Genomic DNA, 21,187 nt, shown 5'->3' with positions numbered 1-21,187 from the left:
CAAACGACACAGGTTTTGGTGTCGTGTTGGTTACACGGTGCCGTTTTAGTCTAAGGATTAAATTAAACTAGGAAAGGTCTTTTTGACCTTGTATACTGATATTAATAGTCTTGTTGGTGTAGGGTAAAAGGGTAAAATTCCTACAGTATCTAATATATTATTAAAATTATTAATTTATATAGTTAAAGTATTATTAATTTTTATTGAAAATTAAATGTATAAATTAGAAAGAAAATAATTGACAAAATGTAAAATAAATAATTCATATTTGATATTAAAAATTTTATTCATTATATTGACAATTTGTGATGGATTATTTTTATAAAAATTAAACATGTATTGTAACATAAACATAGTCGACACGCGAATATAATAGGTCGACATGAGAATATGACGGGTCGGGTTATAATTGACCAAATACTAAATATGTCAATTTAACATAAATACGAATATGATACAACGTCATGATCACTCCTAAATAAAACTCAATCCAATTGACATATATGTTAATAACGATAAAATCATCACCCTTCATTTTTTTTTTTGTAATTTCTTTTTAATCTAAGACGCTTAAATCAAATTAAATCCAAAGACAAAATAAATTCAACAATAAAAGTAGAAAATCTAAAAAGTTCATCATTTTCTGTATGAATTATAATATGACATATATATATATATATTAATATATATGAGGAGGTTGATATATATATATTGGAACCCATATATATTATATGCGTAGTGATGATTAAATTATATATTATAAGTTTATTTGGTAGCTCGTGAAGTATTATATTAGTATTATTTAATATAATAGTATGTTTGATATTAATTTGTATAGATAAGTTGTGTAAAGTTATAATATATTTTTCATAAACTCGACCCCAACGCTAACTCAGGGTTTGAGTCCAGTCTTGGTTTGGGGTCCAGGTTCTGAGTCTAAGGTTTTGAGTCCAAGTCTTGGGTTCGGGGTTCGGGGTTCGGGGTCTGGGTCCTGGGTCCCGAGTTGGGTCCGTGGTCTCAGGTCCCAAGTTTGGTCTGGGTCCGCGTCTGGGTCCGAATCAAGTTTGGGTCCAGGGTTCCGGGTCTCGGGTTGGGTCCGGGTCTGGATCCGTGGTCCTAGGTTTGGTCTAGGTCCGCGTTGTTAGATAAATTAACAATTAACCCAAGATCAATTTGTATATAACATAGAACACAATAATAAGATATAATAATTAGGTATGTATACCTGATTGATCCATAACAATTATCTATGTTTGATCCACAGCAGTTACTCCACTTTGATAGTGCAATACTATCAACTAAGTCTTCCTCCCTAGATCTCTAAATCAGAAGCAGTTTATTTATTTGATCCAATTCAGAAATTAAACTTTTAGAAACATTTTAAATCAATGATTGATGAGATATGCACAACTAATTTAAGATTATAATCAATAGAATTAAAAAACACAAAATTAATTTCATAAAGAAAATATATAAACCCTAAAAGTTTAATCTTAAAATTCTCCTAAATCACTCAATAATTTTATGCAAATAATATATCAAAAGAAAGAGAATTTAATGAGGAATAAAACCCCTAAACTTTTAAGATTGAAAAAAAAAATTTAACATAAAATAATAACGAAATTAATATGTAATTGAAAAAAAATTAACATATACATATTAATGGTTATACAAATTATAGGTTCTAAATCATATACAATTGGCAATCTGATACCACATGTTAGATAAATTAACAATTAACCCAAGATCAATTTGTATATAACATAGAACACAATAATAAGATATAATAATTAGGTATGTGTACCTGATTGATCCATAACAATTATCTCTGTTTGATCCACAGCAGTTACTCCACTTTGATAGTGCAATACTATCAACTAAGTCTTCCTCCCTAGATCTCTAAATCAGAAGCAGTTTATTTATCTGATTATCAAAAGGTATACAATTGTGATGAGACAATATGTATTTATAGAGTTAGGGAGGGGACTTAGCTACAAAACCCTAGTTGACCGGGGCCTGCTCATCAAAGGCTTCAGTCAACTAGAAAAGCCCACACTTCTGCTTCACCTAGACTTTACACACAGATGCTAAGCCCATTAACAAGTGATCACCAACAATATGGGCTAACACAGCAAAGAACTATCCAATCAACCCAAGTTTTAATAAAACCAATAAAATTTAATGTAAGCCCAAATAAAAGTCTAACATTCTCCCACTTGGGCTATATTGATTTTAATACATATATATATTATATTAAAATAATTTTATTTGAAAACGACTCATGGGTTGAACAACAGGAAAACATTTGTGGCCACTTTAAAAAATGATAGTTCTCTGATAGCATCTCAACATACCGGTCCAATTTAACCTTTGATAATGAACTATGACAATCATATTGTTTTTAACTCAACAAAAGACATTCATAATCACAAATACCAAAGTATTAAATCGACATGGTCAATAAGTCTAGTAGTGTGGTAAGGAATTATGTTCAACATGTGATCAATTTAAAAATAACATAATATCCTTATCAGTCCTCAATTTCACTGATACTGCGATGCTTAATAAATAAGCCAGTGAAATTAAACATACACTACTTAATAAATAAGTAAGTGTCACTAAACTTGCTTAAAACATTAAGCCAACAAATATCATTGTCTTTTAGTAAATATACTTAAAATACAATGATCACAACAAGATATGAACTACATGCTTTCAATTCAATTATTCTCGAGAATATAACAAAGCCTAACTGAAAGCATAAACATCCAATAATCAAAAAAGGTATTGGCCCACAAAGTAGTTCATAACATCAACAAGTAAATTACATATAAATGTAATCTCAAAAGATAAAGCAAGAAACTCCCACTAACCCAAAGGAGAAAAAGATTATAAAATGCCTATATCAAAAACATGTTTATCAAACAATATGACACTTAATCCTTTGGTTAGAGGATCTGCAAACATCAACTTGGTCTTTCAATATTCTATCACAATGTCTCATTTCTTAACCAAGTCTTTAATAGTGAGATACTTTATTTCCTTATATTTAGAAGCACTACTAATCTCATTATTCTTTGAAAAGAAAACAACAATACTATTATCACAATAGATTAGTATAGGAGAGGAAATAGGATCAACTAGTCGTATCTCTAAAAACAAAAATTCTTTAACCATAGAGCTTGCAAAGATGCACCATAACATACGACAAATTCAACATATATAGTAGATGATACGATTAAAGTCTATTTAACACTTTTTCAAGAAATAGCAGCACCAACAAAAGTGAAAATATAGCCAGAAGTTGACTTTAAATCATCTACATAACCACCAAAATCTGAATCTGAATAACCAACAACTTAAAGATTGTTGACATGCTTATACACAAGCATAAAACTCTTCGTTCTATGCAAATATCTCAAAACTTTATTGGCTGCAACCCAATGATCATGGCCAGGATCAGATAAATATCTCCTAAGAACATCGACCATGAAAGCAATATCAGGTCTAGTGCAAACCTAAGCATACATCAAACTCCCTACTGCACTTGCATATGGGATATTCTTCATTGCTTCTCTTTTTAAGTTGTTCTTAGGACAATGTTGCTTAGTAAATTTTTCCCTTTCAGAATAGGAACGAAACCAGCTTTACACAAATCCATGTTGAACCTTTTGAGCACAAGATTAATGTAAGCTTTCTTGAGATAAGCCAAGAACTTTTCCTGTCACGATGGATCTCAATCCCCAAAACATAAGATGCCTCTCCAAGATCTTTCATATCAAAATTGGTAGACAGAAAACTTTTGGTCTCATTTAGTAATGACAAATCATTACTGGCAAGTAAAATATCGTCTACATAAAGAACAAGAAAAAAATATGATGACTCCCACTGATCTTCATATTAATACACTAGTCAAACTTGTTCTCGATGAAACCCAACAGTGTCACAACCTTATCAAACTTCAAGTACCACTGGTGAGATGCTTGTTTGAGACAATAAATGGATCATTTCAATTTTCAAACCAAATTGTCATTTCCATTTTCCTCGAAGCCTTCAGGTTGAGACATAAAAAAATTTGCTCACTCAATTCTCCATTCAGAACAATAGTTTTAACATCTATTTGATGCAACTCTAAATCAAAATGCGCAACTAAATCCATAATAATTCTGAATGAATCTTTAGTAGAAACAGGGGAGAAAGTTTCAGTGTAATCAATACCTTCTCTTTGAGTAAAGCCTTTAGCCACTAAACGCGCTTTAAACCTTTCAATCTGTCCCTTTTTATCGCTTTTAGCCTTTAAAATCCACTTACAACCTATTGGTTTAAAACCATCAGGTAATAAAACTAGCTCCCATACACCATTTTTCTTCATGGAGTCGATCTCATCATCCGTAGCTGCTAACCATTTTGAAGATTGTGGACAATTGGGTGCTTCACTATAAGTAAGAGGTTCCACAAAATGACCAAGATCACATTCACCTTCTCCAAGGTAAATAAATTTATCATCACACCTTATTGACATCTTTTGTCTTTGAGATTTCCATATAGGAGGTACTTCTGGAATAACCTCTATTTGTTGACCACCATTTTGAATGACATATTCCACAATTGGAATTTCTCTGACCCTCATCAACAACAAAACCTTCTTCAATAATAGGTTCCTCATCAATAATAGGACCCTCGTCATCTTAGATATTAGGAGCAATATATTCATCAGTAATGGGAGTGTTATTAACTAGAGTAAGAATAAGACCGTTATTATCATCATCTCTTGAAAAAAACATAGGAATAAAAATTCCTTTAGATGACTCCCCCGTTTCAAGAGATGTTGAAGGAATATTTTCAGCAACATCAAATTCTAAAAATTTAGCAGTCTGCGATTCAACAATTCGCGTACCACGAGTAGGATAGTAAAAGCGATAGCCTTTTGATTGCATTGGATAACCAATGAAATAACAAAAAATTGTAGTCTGATCTAATGTTTCAAATTAGGAACATAAATCCTTACTTCAGCTGGACAACCCCATACACGAAGATGATTTAGATTAGGCTTTCGCCCAGTCCACAACTCAAAAGGATTTTGGGGACAGATTTACTGGGAACACGATTTAAAATATAAGTTGCAGTCATGAGTGCTTCACCTCATAAAAACTCTGGAAGATTTGATCTACTCATCATGCTTCTAACCATATCCATGAGAGTGCGATTTCTCCTTTCAACAATGCCATTTTGCTCAGTGAACCTAACATATTGTATTGAGAAACTACACAATATTCTGGAAAATATTCAGCAAAAGGCCTCATGTGTTGTTTAGATTCTTTATAACAACCAGAATATTCTCCTCCGCGATGAAAATGAACAAATTTAATGACTCTGCCCAATTATTTCTCAAGAACATTTCAAAAGATTTTGACTTTATCAAAAGCGTTGGATTGTCTTTGATCAGGTAGGTGAGACCATAAGAAGAAAGAAGAAAAAAATATCGATAAAATTTATAAAATACTTGTTTCTACACAACGTGGTGGAATAAGGTCCACTGATGTCATTGTGGATAATCTCTTATAAAGAGTGACTATAGATAGCAGTCTGCTTTCTTATTTTAGTCAATTTTTCACAAGTACAATCAGCACAAGTATTCCAACCAGAAACATCAACAGGAGGAAGAATTTTAGCTAGAAGTAATCGATCAATTCTTTCTTTAGAAATATGACCCGATTTATCGTGCCAGAATAATAAGGATGTTATCTTAATATAAGATTTCTTATCCACAATATTCACAATATTGAAAAAGGAAGCTAAGGAAGTCAATGATAATTTGAAAAGAATATCAGAGTAAAAACAGTTTCCAATTATTCGAAGTCAAACATAATGTCAACACTATAATTGGCAAAACGAAAAGAAAATCATTGTTTAGCTAAAAGCAGAAGCGAAACTGAATTACTTTAAAAATAGGAATCAAGAAATTACTGTTCAAAATAATCTAAACACTAAACTGTAATTCAAGAATAAGTGTGCCAATATAGATAACATCAACTTCAACATAAGTGCCACTTTAAGCTTTGACTCCCTCTCACTTATCTTCTGAGATCCCTTAGCCCCTGGTTGTGGTTACTTCTTTTCATATTTTCTTTATCCTTTGTTGGGCTTGAGTTGAGAAACAAAGTGAGAAGACTCATTCTTCTCATTTTGTTAGCTTGCTTTGCTTAACTTTATACTGAGAAATAAGGTTACTAACACTTTATATTTTACTATAATTGTTTAGGTTGTCTTGATAAGGCTGAAAGAGGCAGGAAGTGCATGAAGAACTTGAAGAATAGTGTAAAAGTCGGGAAGAGGAATATTATAATCTTTCAACTTGTACTGAACATTAATAATTTTTAAAATAAAACCTCGCACTCCTTTGATTTATCATACTGAATGGTTGCCATAACATCCATAAGATGTCCAACTGCAGCGATTTCACTAGTGTGAAATAGTTTTTCTACTACTTTGAAAAACTCATTAGTATTTGAGGTGTTTGGCAAACCATCAAAAGATGTTCAGGAATTAAACGTTTCATAGCAATGAGACTAAGATGATTTGAATTTTTCCAATATGCATGAAGATTTTTTTTTTTTTTTTGGCAACAATTCTGATATTAGTATAAGATCAGCAGATTTTTCTTCTCGAAGGCAAAATTCAAATCTATTATGCCTTAAGTAATTTTCACATCTCGTTTCCATGCCTTAAAGTTGGAAGCATTCAGAATTCAGATAAAAACGTTATTGTTGTTCGCAGAAAGGAGACCGCAAAATTCAAAAAATTAAAACTTGAATAAGCAATATGAGCAATGCATTAGAAAATATTGTAGAGTCAACTGGTCATTATAAACTCCCCTTTGGGGTGAGAATATAACACACACATGATCTACCTTCATGAAGTTAACAACAAAGAAAAAATACATATTATTAAGAATTTTATTACCTTTGGGCAAATAAATTTCTTAAAAATATGTATTAATTCAAGCAAAAAATAATAATAAATTTATATATTTAAATTATTACCTTTGGGCAAATAATTAAAATATATACATTTAATATTAACTCACTTCATGGAATGTGAACTAATATATGTAAATACTACCTTTGGGCAAGTAATTACACATATAGTCAACCAAAAGATATAATATTTTCTTCAACATGTGAAATTTGGTGATAAAACAATCATTGAAAATGAATAATTTTCAACCAAATTTCCAAAAGAGATATATAATTGCTTTTATTATATTGATAATCAAAAAATAAAGTGTCCACCATAACACATTATTTTTGTATCAAACAATCAAATTTTAAAATTTTAGAACAACAAATAATGGAAAAATGTGAAATAAAGAATATTGGTGGAGATTACATAGTCAAGATAAATCAAATAAGAGAGTGACTATGTCATACGGAACGAGAAGAAACCCAAAAAATTTTCTATGATTTACGGATTTTGAAAAATCATCAAAAATTATTTTTAATAATTTTTTAACTGCATAATTATCATTAAAATTATAATAATTATTAAACGGCCTCAAAAAATTAATTAAAAATCACCAAAAAATCAAAAATTAAATTCTAATAATATTGGAAAAAAGAATCGTCAAAAACGGAGTCATGAAACTACCTCACTCTCTCTCACTCTCCGACAGCCGCGAGTGGGCTTCGTCCTTACAGGTTGTCTTCAACCTCCAGCAGTCTCCTTAATGCTGTAAACGGGTTTGTGCGACCCGGTTCAGACCCGTACGGGTCGGGATGAAATTCCGGCCAAAAAAGTGATGAAACGGACGGGAAAAAGAGGGGTTTTGATTGATTTACAATTTCTAATAGATCTATGGTATTAATTTCATGCAACAACACATAAATTTAGGTAGATCTAAATTAAAACTAATCCAAAAACTAAAGAAGCAAAGTAACCCGAAAATTTGATCCAATTCAGAAATTAAACTTTTAGAAACATTTTAAATCAATGATTGATGAGATATGCACAACTAATTTAAGATTATAATCAATAGAATTAAAAAACACAAAATTAATTTCATAAAGAAAATATATAAACCCTAAAAGTTTAATCTTAAAATTCTCCTAAATCACTCAATAATTTTATGCAAATAATATATCAAAAGAAAGAGAATTTAATGAGGAATAAAACCCCTAAACTTTTAAGATTGAAAAAAAAAAATTTAACATAAAATAATAACGAAATTAATATGTAATTGAAAAAAAAATTAACATATACATATTAATGGTTATACAAATTATAGGTTCTAAATCATATACAATTGGCAATCTGATACCACATGTTAGATAAATTAACAATTAACCCAAGATCAATTTGTATATAACATAGAACACAATAATAAGATATAATAATTAGGTATGTGTACCTGATTGATCCATAACAATTATCTCTGTTTGATCCACAGCAGTTACTCCACTTTGATAGTGCAATACTATCAACTAAGTCTTCCTCCCTAGATCTCTAAATCAGAAGCAGTTTATTTATCTGATTATCAAAAGGTATACAATTGTGATGAGACAATATGTATTTATAGAGTTAGGGAGGGGACTTAGCTACAAAACCCTAGTTGGACTGGGCCTGCTCATCAAAGGCTTCAGTCAACTAGAAAAGCCCACACTTCTGCTTCACCTAGACTTTACACACAGATGCTAAGCCCATTAACAAGTGATCACCAACAATATGGGCTAACACAGCAAAGAACTATCCAATCAACCCAAGTTTTAATAAAACCAATAAAATTTAATGTAAGCCCAAATAAAAGTCTAACACGCGTTTGTATTCATATCAAGTTTGGGTCTAGGGGTCTGGGTCCGAGGTTCAATTTTGGGCCAGGTCTGGGTCTAGATCCCTAGATCTGCGCCGAAGATTGGAGTTGACCCCGAATCTTTTATAAATATTATAGTACAAGTTAATACTGACCATTTGTTATGTATTATAATACAAGTTACATTGTACTGAATTTTTTGGTCGTAATAATAAATACAATACACTGTTTTATCTAAACATAGTGTTTTTTTATTATATAATCACTACAAAAAATTTTACTTTTAGTCACAACAAAATTTGTGACTACAAGTGAAAAAATTGTGACTAATTATAAATTATTATTCCTATGTTGTGACTAAAATGTCCGTAACTAAAGGTATATTAGTCACAAAAATTACAATTTGTTGTGACTAAATGTATTTTTAGTTATAATACTTGTTGTGACTAAAACTAGTTTAGTGATAATTTGTAACTAAATACTATGTTTTAGTCACAAGTAACATTTTGTTGTGACTAAAAGTCACATTTAATCACAAAAAAAATTATGTTGTAACTAAAAAGTTATCACTAAAAGTAGTAATTTTTGTAGTGATAATACAATACGACATTTATATGACCTATCAAACGAGTCTTATATGGTTTAATATATTCAAAGTAACATAAAAGTAGGAGTTACAATCTGGTAACAAAATTGTAATTGTTTGACTACAATAATTTTAAGTGTCTAATTAAGTTGATATTATACACAAATCAGTATGAGAAATCAAATCCATTAAAAAAAATATATATGAGAAGTTAAATTTATCATTATATATATAGCTGTTAGCAAGGGTTGCTACACGTCATTAAATTGAGTAGGAAAGCATTGGGAATTAAGTAGGTTCGAAGAAAAATTACAAAACTCCAAAATTGTGTTGAAAGGATTTTTTCAAAAAATGTTTTCGCACTTAATGACCTCTAAATTTATGTCATGTTAACAATTATAGTGATGTGAGTGTTGGAGTTGAAATTATGGTTACTTAAAATACTATAAATGGAGACCTATATGAGTTCATTTTTGTATCATTTAATTTTCTATTAAGAGAACACATTAAATATTGAAGTTTTTGCACCAGGGAATCTAATTTTGCACTTATTTACGAGTTTTGCCTCGATTTAAATAATACGGTTTTATACCGTTTTTTTTCAAATTTTTTATGCCACGTATACCGTTTGATGTGTTATAGTTTTTGTCCATATCTGATACGTGTAATACACGTTTATAGGGATATAGCTAGATATGCCTTTTTCAGTTAGTCTCAATCAGTCACGATCATTTCCTTCTTTTTCTTTAATCTTCTCTCTCTCTCATTGTTCAGTTTCAAAACGTTTTTTGCTTAACCAGTCACGATCTAAGACGGTTTATTTTCTCAAGGTTCTATATATTTTGAATTGATCAAGTAAGAGTTCTTTATGTTTCTTCATTTCTTTTTTATTTATTTTTTCTGTTCTTCTTCTTTAAGTTTTTCGAAATAGAACTGATTTTTAGGGTTCGCTTTTGTGATCTGTAAGAGTTTGAATGTGGTGGTATGGCGATTACGAGAAGTTCGATTTCTCCATCACCGTCTGGTTCAAAAAGAAAAGATGTTGGTGATGAAGAAGGCAATGTGAGGAAAATGTCTTTGGGTGATGATAAGAGTGATGATTCTGTGAGCAGGGATGTTGTGATTGAGAGGAGGAGTAAGAAGAGTAACGATCCTGTGTCTAAGGATGTTGTGAATGAGAAGAGTAAGAAAATTAACGAGAAGGTTGCTGAGAGTGTGAAGAAGAGTTCAGTGAGTTCAATGGCGAAGAAAAAGAGTCGTGTGCCTGATATTGCTCTTGATGATCGTAAATCGAAGAAGTTAAAGTTGAAGAGTGTGGCAGAGGTTGATGAAGGAGATCTAGAATCTGAGGATGAAAGTAGTGTTGCGATTCCTTCGAAAGCCAAGGTTAGTTTGGTATTTTTTTAGTGAAGATGTGTTGTTTTTTTTTTATTAGTTGATCAGTGACTGTTTTGTTTGTATTTTTTATTGTTATCATTTTTTTTTGTTATTTTAGACTTTTTATAGGGTCTGTTTTGATGTTTGGAGGTTGAGATGTTTGTTTTTTGTTTTTTTTTAAAGATTTTTTGTTTAGAATCTTTTTAGGTTTTTTTTTGGATGTTGTTATATGTTGTGTTGGAAAGTTTCTATTTAGTTTCTTTTTGTTTATTAGAGTGTTTATAGTGTATTTGTAAGTGTTTTAAGTTTTGCTGAATTTTATTTGATATGGAAAAAATGGGAACCGTTGTGTTTTTTGGGTTGGTTTCTTGTTCTGTTAAGGCAGTTAGTAGGGGGATTCAAGGTTTTGTTAAAGTTGTAACAAAAGAGTTCATTATGACATTATGTTTTAAACTGTTCATGTGTTTTATGCGGTGTAAGTGTCTATTGTGTTGCTTTTTTGTGATTTTTAATGGTTATATGGTACACGATTATGTTGCAGTTGTGGGAATTTTACTTGAAGCCAGAGGAAAGATTTTGTGGTAAAACCATATTCTGGGCTCATAATGATGATGTTTTAGTAGATATTAGAGCAAAATTGACTGAGAAGCAGCGTGCTATGTTTGTTGCAACTTGTTTTGGGCATTTATTGGATATTCAGTCTTATAAATTGCAGCATAAGATTTTTCACACTGCATTGAATAGGGAAGTCCATCAACCAAATTCGATAGAGATGTGGTTCGATTTTGGTCATGATAGGGTTCGTTTTGGTTTAGGGGAGTTTGCTGTTATTAGTGGTTTGTTGTGTAAGGGTGATATTGATATGATGAAGTATGTTGGGAAGGGAGATGTGTTTGTAGACAAGTACTTTAGTGATATGACTGTGACTCATGGAGCCGTTAAGCAGCGTTTTCTGAGTAGTACTTTTAAAGATGATGACTTTGCAGTTAGGATGGCGGTGTTGTATTTGGTTACTAACTACTTGTTAAGCAAACCTCCAGATAAACATGTTAGTATTGAGTTGTTACATTTGGTAGGTTCGGGTGAGTTTGATAGTTTCCCATGGGGCAAGGTTGTTTATGATACTACATTGTACTATTTGAGGCTTGGTTTGAAAGGTAAGAAGGGTGCTAAATTGAAAGCACTTGCTAAGGCAAAAGGAATTGATAAGAAGGGGAGTGATTCAAATTGTAAGACTTACAAATTGGTTGGGTTTCCTTTCATCTTCCAAGTTTGGTTGTATGAGGTTATTCCTCTTTTTAGAAGTCAAAACATTTGTACTTTTGACCCTTCTTCAACATATAGGGTGTGTATGTGGTCCAGTGCGAAAGAAGCTACTTCAAGTGAGGTAGAGAGGAAAATCTACTTGTCATCTGAGGTATGGTTGCTTTTTTTTTATTATGTTGTTTTGTTTTGTGTGTTTTTTTTCATTATCTGTTTTTTGAGTTATGTTTTGTTTGTATTTCAGCTTTCAGTTACTCCTGTGTTTCCTTCTGCTGAGGAGAATGAGAAATTTGATCTTACTGGATTTAATTTTTCTTATTTTTCATTGTCTGATGATGATTTTGAGAGTGTGAAAGTACCTAAGAGGCAGTTAGACAAGGGTGAGTTTTCAGGTGTTAAGGAAAAAGTTACTGTTGGGGGTCCTATGTTTGATGATGTTAAACATTATGTGATGCGTATTATCAATAAGCAATCTGTAAAGCCCGCTTAGTTTAATTTGGAAATTAGCAGTTAATTATGATTAATTATGAAATTATTTATAGCCATTTAAATAATTTATTATACTGTTATTTATTGAATTCAGAAATGCATTGCTATGTCATTCAGTAGTTTTCATATTTTGCATTTTCGGTGCCCGGTATTTTGGAACCCAGCGTTTGGCTCAGTAGAAATCACAACTTAGTATGTTAGTAGTTTGGGACGATTTATTAGACATTGGGAATGTCGTGAATGGCCGGGAATTTAGAATTTCCCAAAATACCCCCTTTAGTGTTAGTTATGCTATTTTAGTGAGAAGGGGCAAAATGGTCATTTTGCCCCATTGTTATTTTGTCCTTTTGTGGACTTTATGTTGTAAAAATATGTGATTATGTGGGTTTATTATTTATTGTGTTGGCTGAAATGAGTTAATAAAACCATTATTTTATCCACTTTTTCAAAAAATAAGAAATTGAAAAAAAGAAGCATATCTCTCTCTCTTCAAACTCTCTCTCTCGTTTTTCCATTAAGAACCCAGCTAGGGTTGGTGAATTTGCTGCTTCATCTATGGATTTCAATCAAATTCTTTGTGATCTTTAATCTAGGTAAGGTCATTAGCTATTTCCTTCTTATTTTCTTGAATTATAAGAAAAGAAATCATGCATGTAATGGAGTTTAGTTGCTGTTGTGGCTGTGGTTGTTTGTTGTTGATCTCTGAAGTTAGAATATGATTTAGAATGTTGGTTCAAGCATGATTGTGTTGATGATTTGTTGGTTTTATCAAGCTATGAAATTTTTACTCAAAACTATGTTTTTTTCAAAGAAATTGATGAATCAGTTGCTGCTCTTATTGTTGTTGCTTGTTGTTGTTTTCTGAGATTATTTTATGCATATCTAGGAAGATTTGAGTTGGTTTGGATGCTTGTTTGTTAGATTTAACCAAGTTTGAGTTTTGAACTCAAAGCTTGGTGCTTTAATGGTGGATTTTGATTTTGTGCATGAAGCTTTGTTTTATCACTTGGAAAATGTTTATTAGGGTCTAATTAGCAGGTCTGGAAAGTTTGGTTGAGTTTGGAAACGTTTTGGTTGGAGAATTGATTTTTGTGGGTTTTCTGGGTAAAACCGGCTAACCGGCTTTTACATCGCTTGTAAAACCGGTTACCCGGATTTTGCAGTAGGGTGAGAAACCGGTTTTTCTCAACTGGTCGTTTCGTGCTAGTTTCAGGTTTTCAGGCAGTTTGTTTTCTGCTAGTTTGGGGTATTTTTGTATTAAGTTTCAGTAGGTTAGGTTTGGTTTTAAAACCTTTGTCCCCGTTGTGATTTAGCGTGTCACTTATCGGTGTTGTAATTTTTACGGTTTAGGAGCCTGTAATCCGCCGAGCTGATAGTTCCACTCAGGTTGACCGGCACACCTGAATTCGGAATCCAGGTAAGATTAGTATAACAGTATGCATATGTAGATTACATGTTTAGCGAGCATGTAGGAAGCCTGTTAGATTACATTAGTTATGTATGTTGGCTTCGAACCATCCAACCCTGTCACGTCGGTACAGGTTGGAGTATGACCAAGAATGAGTATGACCGGCTTGACCGATCAGCCGACACTTGGTTGGTGGTTCCGTACTATTGACGTATCCCGTCGGTACAGCCGGAGTATGACCAGCAGCCGAGTATGACCGGTTCGACCGATTAGGAGGATATAGTAACACGTCGGTACAGGCCGGAGTATGACCAAGAATGAGTATGACCGGCTCGACCGATCAGCCGTTACGTGTCAATAGTACCGTCCCTATGAACGTTCGTAACTCGCACCATGTTGGACATGGCAAGAAGTGGCTCGCACCGTGTTGGACACGGCAATGGCGGGACTCGCATCGTGTTGGACACGACAGTTAGGGTTATGATCAGGGGTATGGGCGTCTGATCATAACCAGGATTATGTATGAGTATTATTATGCTTTTCTAACTGAGTCTGTCGACTCACAGTTCTACGTTTATGTGTAGGTAAAGGCAAGGCTAAAGCTGATGGACCGTGAGCGAGCTTATGAAGGTTGTACATGTCGAGGCGGTTAGGCCTGGAGAGTACGATCCTCAGGACAGCGAGGCTGATTTTGTAACTAGTCGCTAGGCGACCTTATTTTGTATAAACAGTTAAATCTTTTTGTAAATGATTTTGTAATCGGGATCCCGAGTCTTTTGTAATATTATTTTATAAGTTTAATTAAAAAGCAAAAATTTTAATTAATCACTTTTTTCCATAAACCTCGTTGATTAGCAACGAGCTGCACAGCAAGTTTAAAAATCACGTAATACGCCTATGTTAGTTAGGGTGTTACACAATCTGAGATTGGGAGTTCTTTGAAGGAGTTGAGGAAGGATATTGATGATAAGTTTGTTCAATTTGAGAGTAAAATGAAGGCTCACATTGATTCTAAAATTGAAGAGGGTTTGGTTTTGTATTTGGATAAGAAGTTTTCAGATTTAAATGATGTATTGGAGGGCTTGAAAGATTGTGTTACTAGTCAGGTAAAGTTCATTTCCTTTATTATTATTTTTTTATTTTTTAATTTTTGTGTGTTTTTATTTTAATGTTTTGTTATTTATTAATATTTGTTTTAGAGGTATGATGATCAAAATGGTGGTGATGGGAGTGATGATAGTGGTGGTGCGGAAGATGATGGAAGTGACGGCGGTGATGGCAGTGATGGCGGTGATGACTGTGATGGTGGTGATGGCGGTGATGACAGTGGTGATGGTGGTGATGGGGACGATGATAAATCTGATTCTGGGAAACTTGATGATATTGATGTGGAAAATGAGGTACTGATAGGTTACTTTTTGAGTTCTTATGTTGGTTTTTTATTTTATTTTAGTATATAATATAATGTTTAGTTTCCATTCTAATAATTTTTCAATTTTTATTTTGTTTGTAATTTGTATAATTTTTTTCATACGTGTTTGTCATTGTAGGATGATGATGAGGGTAATGGTGCAGCTGTTGATGATTTGGGTGGTGTTAAAGATGATGGTGCTGAAGTTTATAAGGTGTTTTTATATATATTTTTTAAATGTATTATTATTTGTGTTTTTAGGTTTTATTATATATTTGTATCTTTTTGCTGTCTTTTTTCAGGAAATAAGACAAATATCAGATGCTGTTGTTAATGAAGTTGTCGATCAGGCTGGTGATCAAGGTGTTGAGGATTGCATGGATAAGGTTTTGTTTTTTATTTATTTTTGTTTTATTATGCTTTTGTATTTTGTTTTGTTGATTTAGTAACTAATATGTTGCTTTTTCAGGTTGGTAATGATCGTCCAAGTTTTGATATTATGGGTTCCTTGTTGGCCCAGTCTGAAAATGTTGAAGATTTGTTAGAAGATAAAAAAATTGTTGGGGATGACAATGTTATAGAAGCATCTAAAAGGGATAGTGAGAGCACTGACGATGGTATTACATCTGCTGAGATGTTAATTATATCAGAGAAAGTGGATGCTGTTTGTCATGATTATGAGTTGAAGAAGAGTATGGTATGATTTGTATATATTTATGTATGATTAATTTTTTAATTATTTTTTAATTTATTTTGACTTTTTGTTTTGGGTTTTCATATTATTGTAGGAAAAATCCAAAGTTATTGATTTGGGTAGTGCTGGTACCCCAAGGGATTTGCAAGGTGTTATTAGAATTGACTTTGGGGATTCGTCCGGAAAATCTGTTAAGATTGGTGAAACAAAGTATTTGAAAGGTCTACACCCTTTCAATTCTGAGTTGCTTGATCCACCGCATTGTCTTCAACAAGATTCATTTGATGAGTGGTTTCTTGATGGCTTTAATGACCAGAATAAGTATTGTTTTTTTTTTTTTACATAACTTTTTTTGTTTGATGTTTATCTGTATATGGATATTCACTAATCTGTTACTTTTAATAGGAAGAAGAAGTTTGTTAGAGGAAAGAACATGTTGGATGCACCTTTGGATTTCTCAATTGATTCTGTTAGTGATAAATGGTGGTTTTATGATCTATTGACGCCTGGGAGATGTTTGTCTGACTCTGTGAGTGTTTTTATATATATTTTTGTATCTTTTTTTATTGTTTGTATGATTTTTTGTTGCTGTCTATAATTTATATAATTTTTTTTCAGCATTTAGATGTTATATTTTACTACTTGAGAAAGAAACTGAAGTATGATCCTCGGGTTACTGTTTCTGCAACTACGACCGATTTTAATTTTTACAACAAGGTGGTTGAGTTGTATGAAAACTTTGTGAAGTCTAAGAAAAATATTGATTATGTGCCTAAGAGTAATATGGTAATTGAGTATATGGAGGGGTATTGTATGTATGCTAATACTCGGTGGTTGTTTGTTGATTATGTTTTGATATATGTTCATGTCAAAGATGATCAACATTGGGTTTTAGTTGTTTTTGATATAAAGAATAGGTGTCTCAATGTCTATAATTCAATGTGGTCGAAAAGAGATGGTGACAAGACGACAGGATTGTATATCAGGCCTCTTGCTGTTATGTTGCCAATATGTTTGCATTTGATGGACTTTTATAATCGAAGGGAGGATATTGACCGGAGCAAAGGTTGGTTTAGAGGGAAGAAAGACAGTGAGAAGCTTGATGTGTTTACTGTGACTAATCTGCCTCAGCAATTGGATAAGTAAGTGTATGTTTTTTTTTGTTTTTATGTTCTAGTTTGTATATTTTTATTTAATTTGTTTTTTTTTTTGTTTGTTGCAGTGATTGTGGGTTGTTTGTTGCTAAGTATGCTGAGTTTTTTATCCACGGTGCGATTGATTTACTTCCAAATCCATTAGATGTGAAGTTCTTTAGAAACAAGCTTGCTGTGGATCTGTATGTTCATGCTAAGAAGAAGGAGATCAATGGGTACGAGTCTGAATCTGAGTTTCCAGGGAGGATTGGAAGAAGTGGACAGAAATGAAGGCTTAGGTTTAGAAGTGGACAGATTGGAAAATGCATAGTAACTTTTTTGGATTGTTTGTAAATAGTTACAATATAGTAACTCTTTTGGATATTTTTAGTACCTTTTTGTGTTTCTAAGACTAAGTACGATTTGTTGTTGTTATTATTTGCCTTATAATGGATATTGGCAAAGTATTATGTTGGATATATATTTTGGATTTTTAGTGTGATATTTTTGTTGAAGTTTATAATGTTTTGTTGTATGTATGTTGATTATTTTTTTTTAAAGATTGATATTATTGAATTATTTATAAAAAGGTGATTCTATTATTTCTTTATTTTTTATTTTTTTTACAGGAGTTATAATTAGCCGTTGGGTATGGCATAGGAAGAGTGACTGTATTTTTATGAGATTAATTATAATTAAGGTACACATTAGTAACTGTTTCTTATATGAGATTAATGATTGTATCTTCAAATTTTCCATGTGGAAATCTTTATTTGATGTTGAATTATTCAAACAGAACATACATGAAAAAAGAAGAAATTTGGTTGCAGATAGTAATTGGAACGTATTGTTCATGTTTATTTAGTAGTTGTAGGAATTCAATGTCTATTTAGCATCTTTTTCTCTTTGTGGATGGTTCCAATGGTTCATTCTTGCAAGTCCTTCGGTTGTGTCCTCTTTTCAAGCATCGTGTGCATTGATTCTGTGTTGCTTTCTCCATTGCGGTCTTATACCGTTGTTTTCTTGGCCTTCATGCTGGTCTTTTGTGCTTTGGTGGCAGTACTTCAATTTGTCTAATATGATCAGGTAACTCCCATGAGTCTCGGTCACCTATTGGAAACACAGTTTCTTCGTATGTTGCAAGGAAGGCTTGTTTTGTGTAGAAATAAGAGCAGAAATTGTAGCATTTGAAGTGTCTTTTTGATATTACTGCCATTGCATGAGAACATGGCATTTCGTCATATTGGAATCTTTGACATGTGCATGTCTTTTTTTGAATGTCTACTATGTATGAACTTTTTAACTCATTGACTGTATATATGGCATGGTTTGATGTTTCAACCTGTAAAATTATAGGAAGGTAACTGTTAAGTATTTTTGACATGTTATAATGAAGAATTGTTGAAAAGATATATTACCTGCAATTTTTTACTGCGATCTAATTTGTCTTTGAGTTCCTTTTCTGGTCCTTTTGCTAGTGTTGTGAGTGTAGCAAGAGCTCTATTTTTGTTTGTCCAACTCCATCTTTGAACCAAGCAGCGTAGACATTCTAGTAGTGTGCCAATGGGTAACTCTCTTACTTCTTTCAAGGCTGAATTCACTGATTCTGATATATTTGAGGTCATTGTTGAGTAACGCTTGTTTGTGCTATAAACCCTTGTCCATTTATTGAGGCCAACTTCATTTGTCAAGTAAGGACGAATTCGGTTGTCTATGGTGTCTATTTCTTTCACGAATCCTTCAAAATCAGCAAGATTATATGCTTTTGCTGCACAATAGAATGCATCTCTCAGCTCATCTCCTCCTTTTCTAAATCTTGATTTTATATTTTGGAATAGATGGAAGCAACATACCCCATGCATCAAGTTGGGAAATATCATTTTCACTGATTTGGCGATACTTTCATGTCTATCTGAAATTATGCATTGCTCTTCCCGTTCCCCATATGTTTGTTTGAGTTTATCCATGAAGTATTGCCATGACGCATCATTTTCTGAATCGACTATTGCAAAAGCCAGTGGAAATATATGTCTGTCAAAGATCTCGTGCATTAGCAACTATAAGAGTACCTCCATATGCATTCTTCAAAAAAGTTGCATCCACAACTATTATTGGTGTGCAGTGATTCCAGCCTTTGATAGAAGATGCTAATGCAAAGAAACAGTATTTGAATCTCCGCTCATCATCTTGTACAAGATCTGTTATTGTTCCTACAAATATTACACATTATGATATAGTTAATTTATGAAACAGGTACTGTTTTGTTACTAATTGATTTATTATAAGTTTATTTGTGTACCTGGGTTGCATTTTTGAATCATGTATAGGAAGCCAGGGATTTCATTGTATGAATCATATGGGCTACCTTTAACGTCGAAAGTAGCTTTTTCTTTTGCTCTCCATGCTTTGTGGTAGGAGATGGAGATACTATAATCTTCTGCTATGTCTTCAACAATGTCATTTGGTTTGTAGTTTCTTTTGGGGTTTATGATCCTTCGTTTGATGCAATCAGCAATTATGTCACTTGTTGCCTGAGGATGGTCTTCATAAATGATTTCTAGGGAGCATGTATGAGTGTCATTGAGTTTTCTGACCTTAAACATGTCGGTTTTGCCATGTTTTGATGCTAGGAAGTACCATTTGCGATTCTATCGTCAACACATATTAGGCTGTAGTCCTTGGATGATGACCTTTTTACCTTGTATTGTTGATTCATTTTTATGGCATAAAGGCTTATGGCGAGTTTCATTGTGTCTTTGTCTTTATAAAGCTGTCCAATTTATATGCTTTCAACCCTTGGATCGGTAATTATGTTTGATGTGTTCTCCCAGCTTGTGTTGGTTGCTTTTTCAACTTGGTCTGTTATATATTCTGCAATTGTTTGTGCAAGTTGAGCTGTTGTAGGTAACTCTTCGGTTTCTTGTACATACGGTTCAGCATTGCTGTCTATTTGAGTTGAGTGGGGAATGCATGATAATTGTTGGTCTGATAGACTTTGGTTGGGGTCTGAAGACACTGAAAAGTTAATGAGTAATGGGTATGCAGCCTCATCATCATTTTTTTTCCTTATTTGCTCATATAATCTGCAACCACTGTCATCCTTGATCTTCATTGGTGGTATAGTTGGTCGTATTTGAAACTGGATTTCCATACTGATTAGTGTCTTGTTGTTCAAGTCTAACTCACTACAAATTTTGGTTTGTAGGTCATTGTATGAGAAACTTTTTGGTAATAGTATCCCTGTGACTTCATAATCAGTGTATATGCATTTATCCACAATTTTACCATTGTAGTAAAGCACCAATGTCATCAATTCCATTTGTCTGAGATTAACAATGTAAAGATTTTCAGAAAAAAGAATAGAACATGTCTAGTTGAATGTGCATAATGAGGTATTTTATATGAAATATTAACTTTTCTGTTGAAAAATTACAAATGTATGTTAGGATAATCCTTTGATTTATAGAGAAATTACCTCTGTTTTCTTAGCTTCTTTGGAGAAATTGAGTGTTTGTTGGAGCTGTTTTGTTGCTTTTTTCTGCAGGAAACTTTGTTTGGGGAACGAAGATGTTGTTGAGTTTTTCCAGTGGCGATTCTGAAGATTCGACGTTCTGATAGAGTGTGATCAACTAATTTTCAGTTTTCACAGCTTCGATCGTGTATTTGATGATTAGAGAAACGTTATGGTGACGATCGACTTATTTTTTTGTGAAAATTGTGGTGATCGATCTGAAACTTTTTTGGAAATTGGCATGCTCGATCGATGTGATTTTTTTTGCAGATGTAGGTGTTAAATCAAGGATGTTTTCACAATCGGTTACCTTTTTTTTGGTTTGATTACTGGAATCGGAAGTTTCTGATGATTTTTCACAAGATCAGACCTTCGATTGTGGAGTTGCAGAGCTCTAATGGAGGTTCTGTACATTGCTTCAATTATTTTCCTGGTGAGGTTAAAGTATATATAGGAGTTACTAATAGTGTATTGCACATCTTTTTTTTCCATTTTTTCATGGAAATTTG

The 21,187-nt window shown here is 32.6% G+C and overlaps 4 protein-coding genes across 5 annotated transcripts; 3 read left to right on the top strand and 1 right to left on the bottom strand.

Moving 5' to 3' along the window:
- The first annotated feature begins 14,854 nt into the window (after positions 1–14,854).
- Positions 14,855–16,974, top strand: LOC133034679 (uncharacterized). 2 transcript variants are annotated; one of them, XM_061109979.1, is made up of 4 exons: positions 14,855–15,035; positions 15,129–16,037; positions 16,129–16,355; positions 16,440–16,974. In XM_061109979.1, exons 2-4 carry the CDS (start codon positions 15,795–15,797, stop codon positions 16,630–16,632), a joined length of 663 nt encoding a protein of 220 aa, XP_060965962.1. In that variant the 5' UTR covers positions 14,855–15,035; positions 15,129–15,794; the 3' UTR covers positions 16,633–16,974. The 2 variants fall into 2 exon arrangements, with proteins under 2 accessions (XP_060965962.1, XP_060965961.1); XM_061109978.1 differs by having other exon boundaries at positions 14,855–15,554; positions 15,643–16,037.
- LOC133034084 (uncharacterized) lies at positions 14,922–15,793 on the top strand. Its single transcript, XM_061109104.1, has 5 exons — positions 14,922–15,035; positions 15,129–15,329; positions 15,480–15,554; positions 15,643–15,731; positions 15,787–15,793. Exons 1-5 carry the CDS (start codon positions 14,922–14,924, stop codon positions 15,791–15,793), a joined length of 486 nt encoding a protein of 161 aa, XP_060965087.1.
- On the top strand, positions 16,658–18,076 carry LOC133034680 (ubiquitin-like-specific protease ESD4). Its single transcript, XM_061109980.1, has 2 exons — positions 16,658–17,176; positions 17,257–18,076. The coding sequence occupies exons 1-2, from the start codon at positions 16,818–16,820 to the stop codon at positions 17,456–17,458; spliced, it is 561 nt and encodes a 186-aa protein (XP_060965963.1). The 5' UTR covers positions 16,658–16,817; the 3' UTR covers positions 17,459–18,076.
- A 121-nt stretch (positions 18,077–18,197) lies between these two features.
- LOC115700373 (uncharacterized) lies at positions 18,198–19,770 on the bottom strand. Its single transcript, XM_061109103.1, has 4 exons — positions 19,467–19,770; positions 19,237–19,377; positions 18,586–19,169; positions 18,198–18,509 (listed from the first exon to the last, which is right to left on the bottom strand). The coding sequence occupies exons 1-4, from the start codon at positions 19,768–19,770 to the stop codon at positions 18,198–18,200; spliced, it is 1,341 nt and encodes a 446-aa protein (XP_060965086.1).
- Between the last annotated feature and the right edge of the window lie 1,417 nt (positions 19,771–21,187).

The sequence above is a fragment of the Cannabis sativa genome, chromosome 2 (genome assembly GCF_029168945.1).
Source record: "Cannabis sativa cultivar Pink pepper isolate KNU-18-1 chromosome 2, ASM2916894v1, whole genome shotgun sequence".
In the NCBI taxonomy this organism is placed as follows: domain Eukaryota; kingdom Viridiplantae; phylum Streptophyta; class Magnoliopsida; order Rosales; family Cannabaceae; genus Cannabis; species Cannabis sativa.
This window is presented reverse-complemented; position numbering and strand designations above follow the sequence as displayed.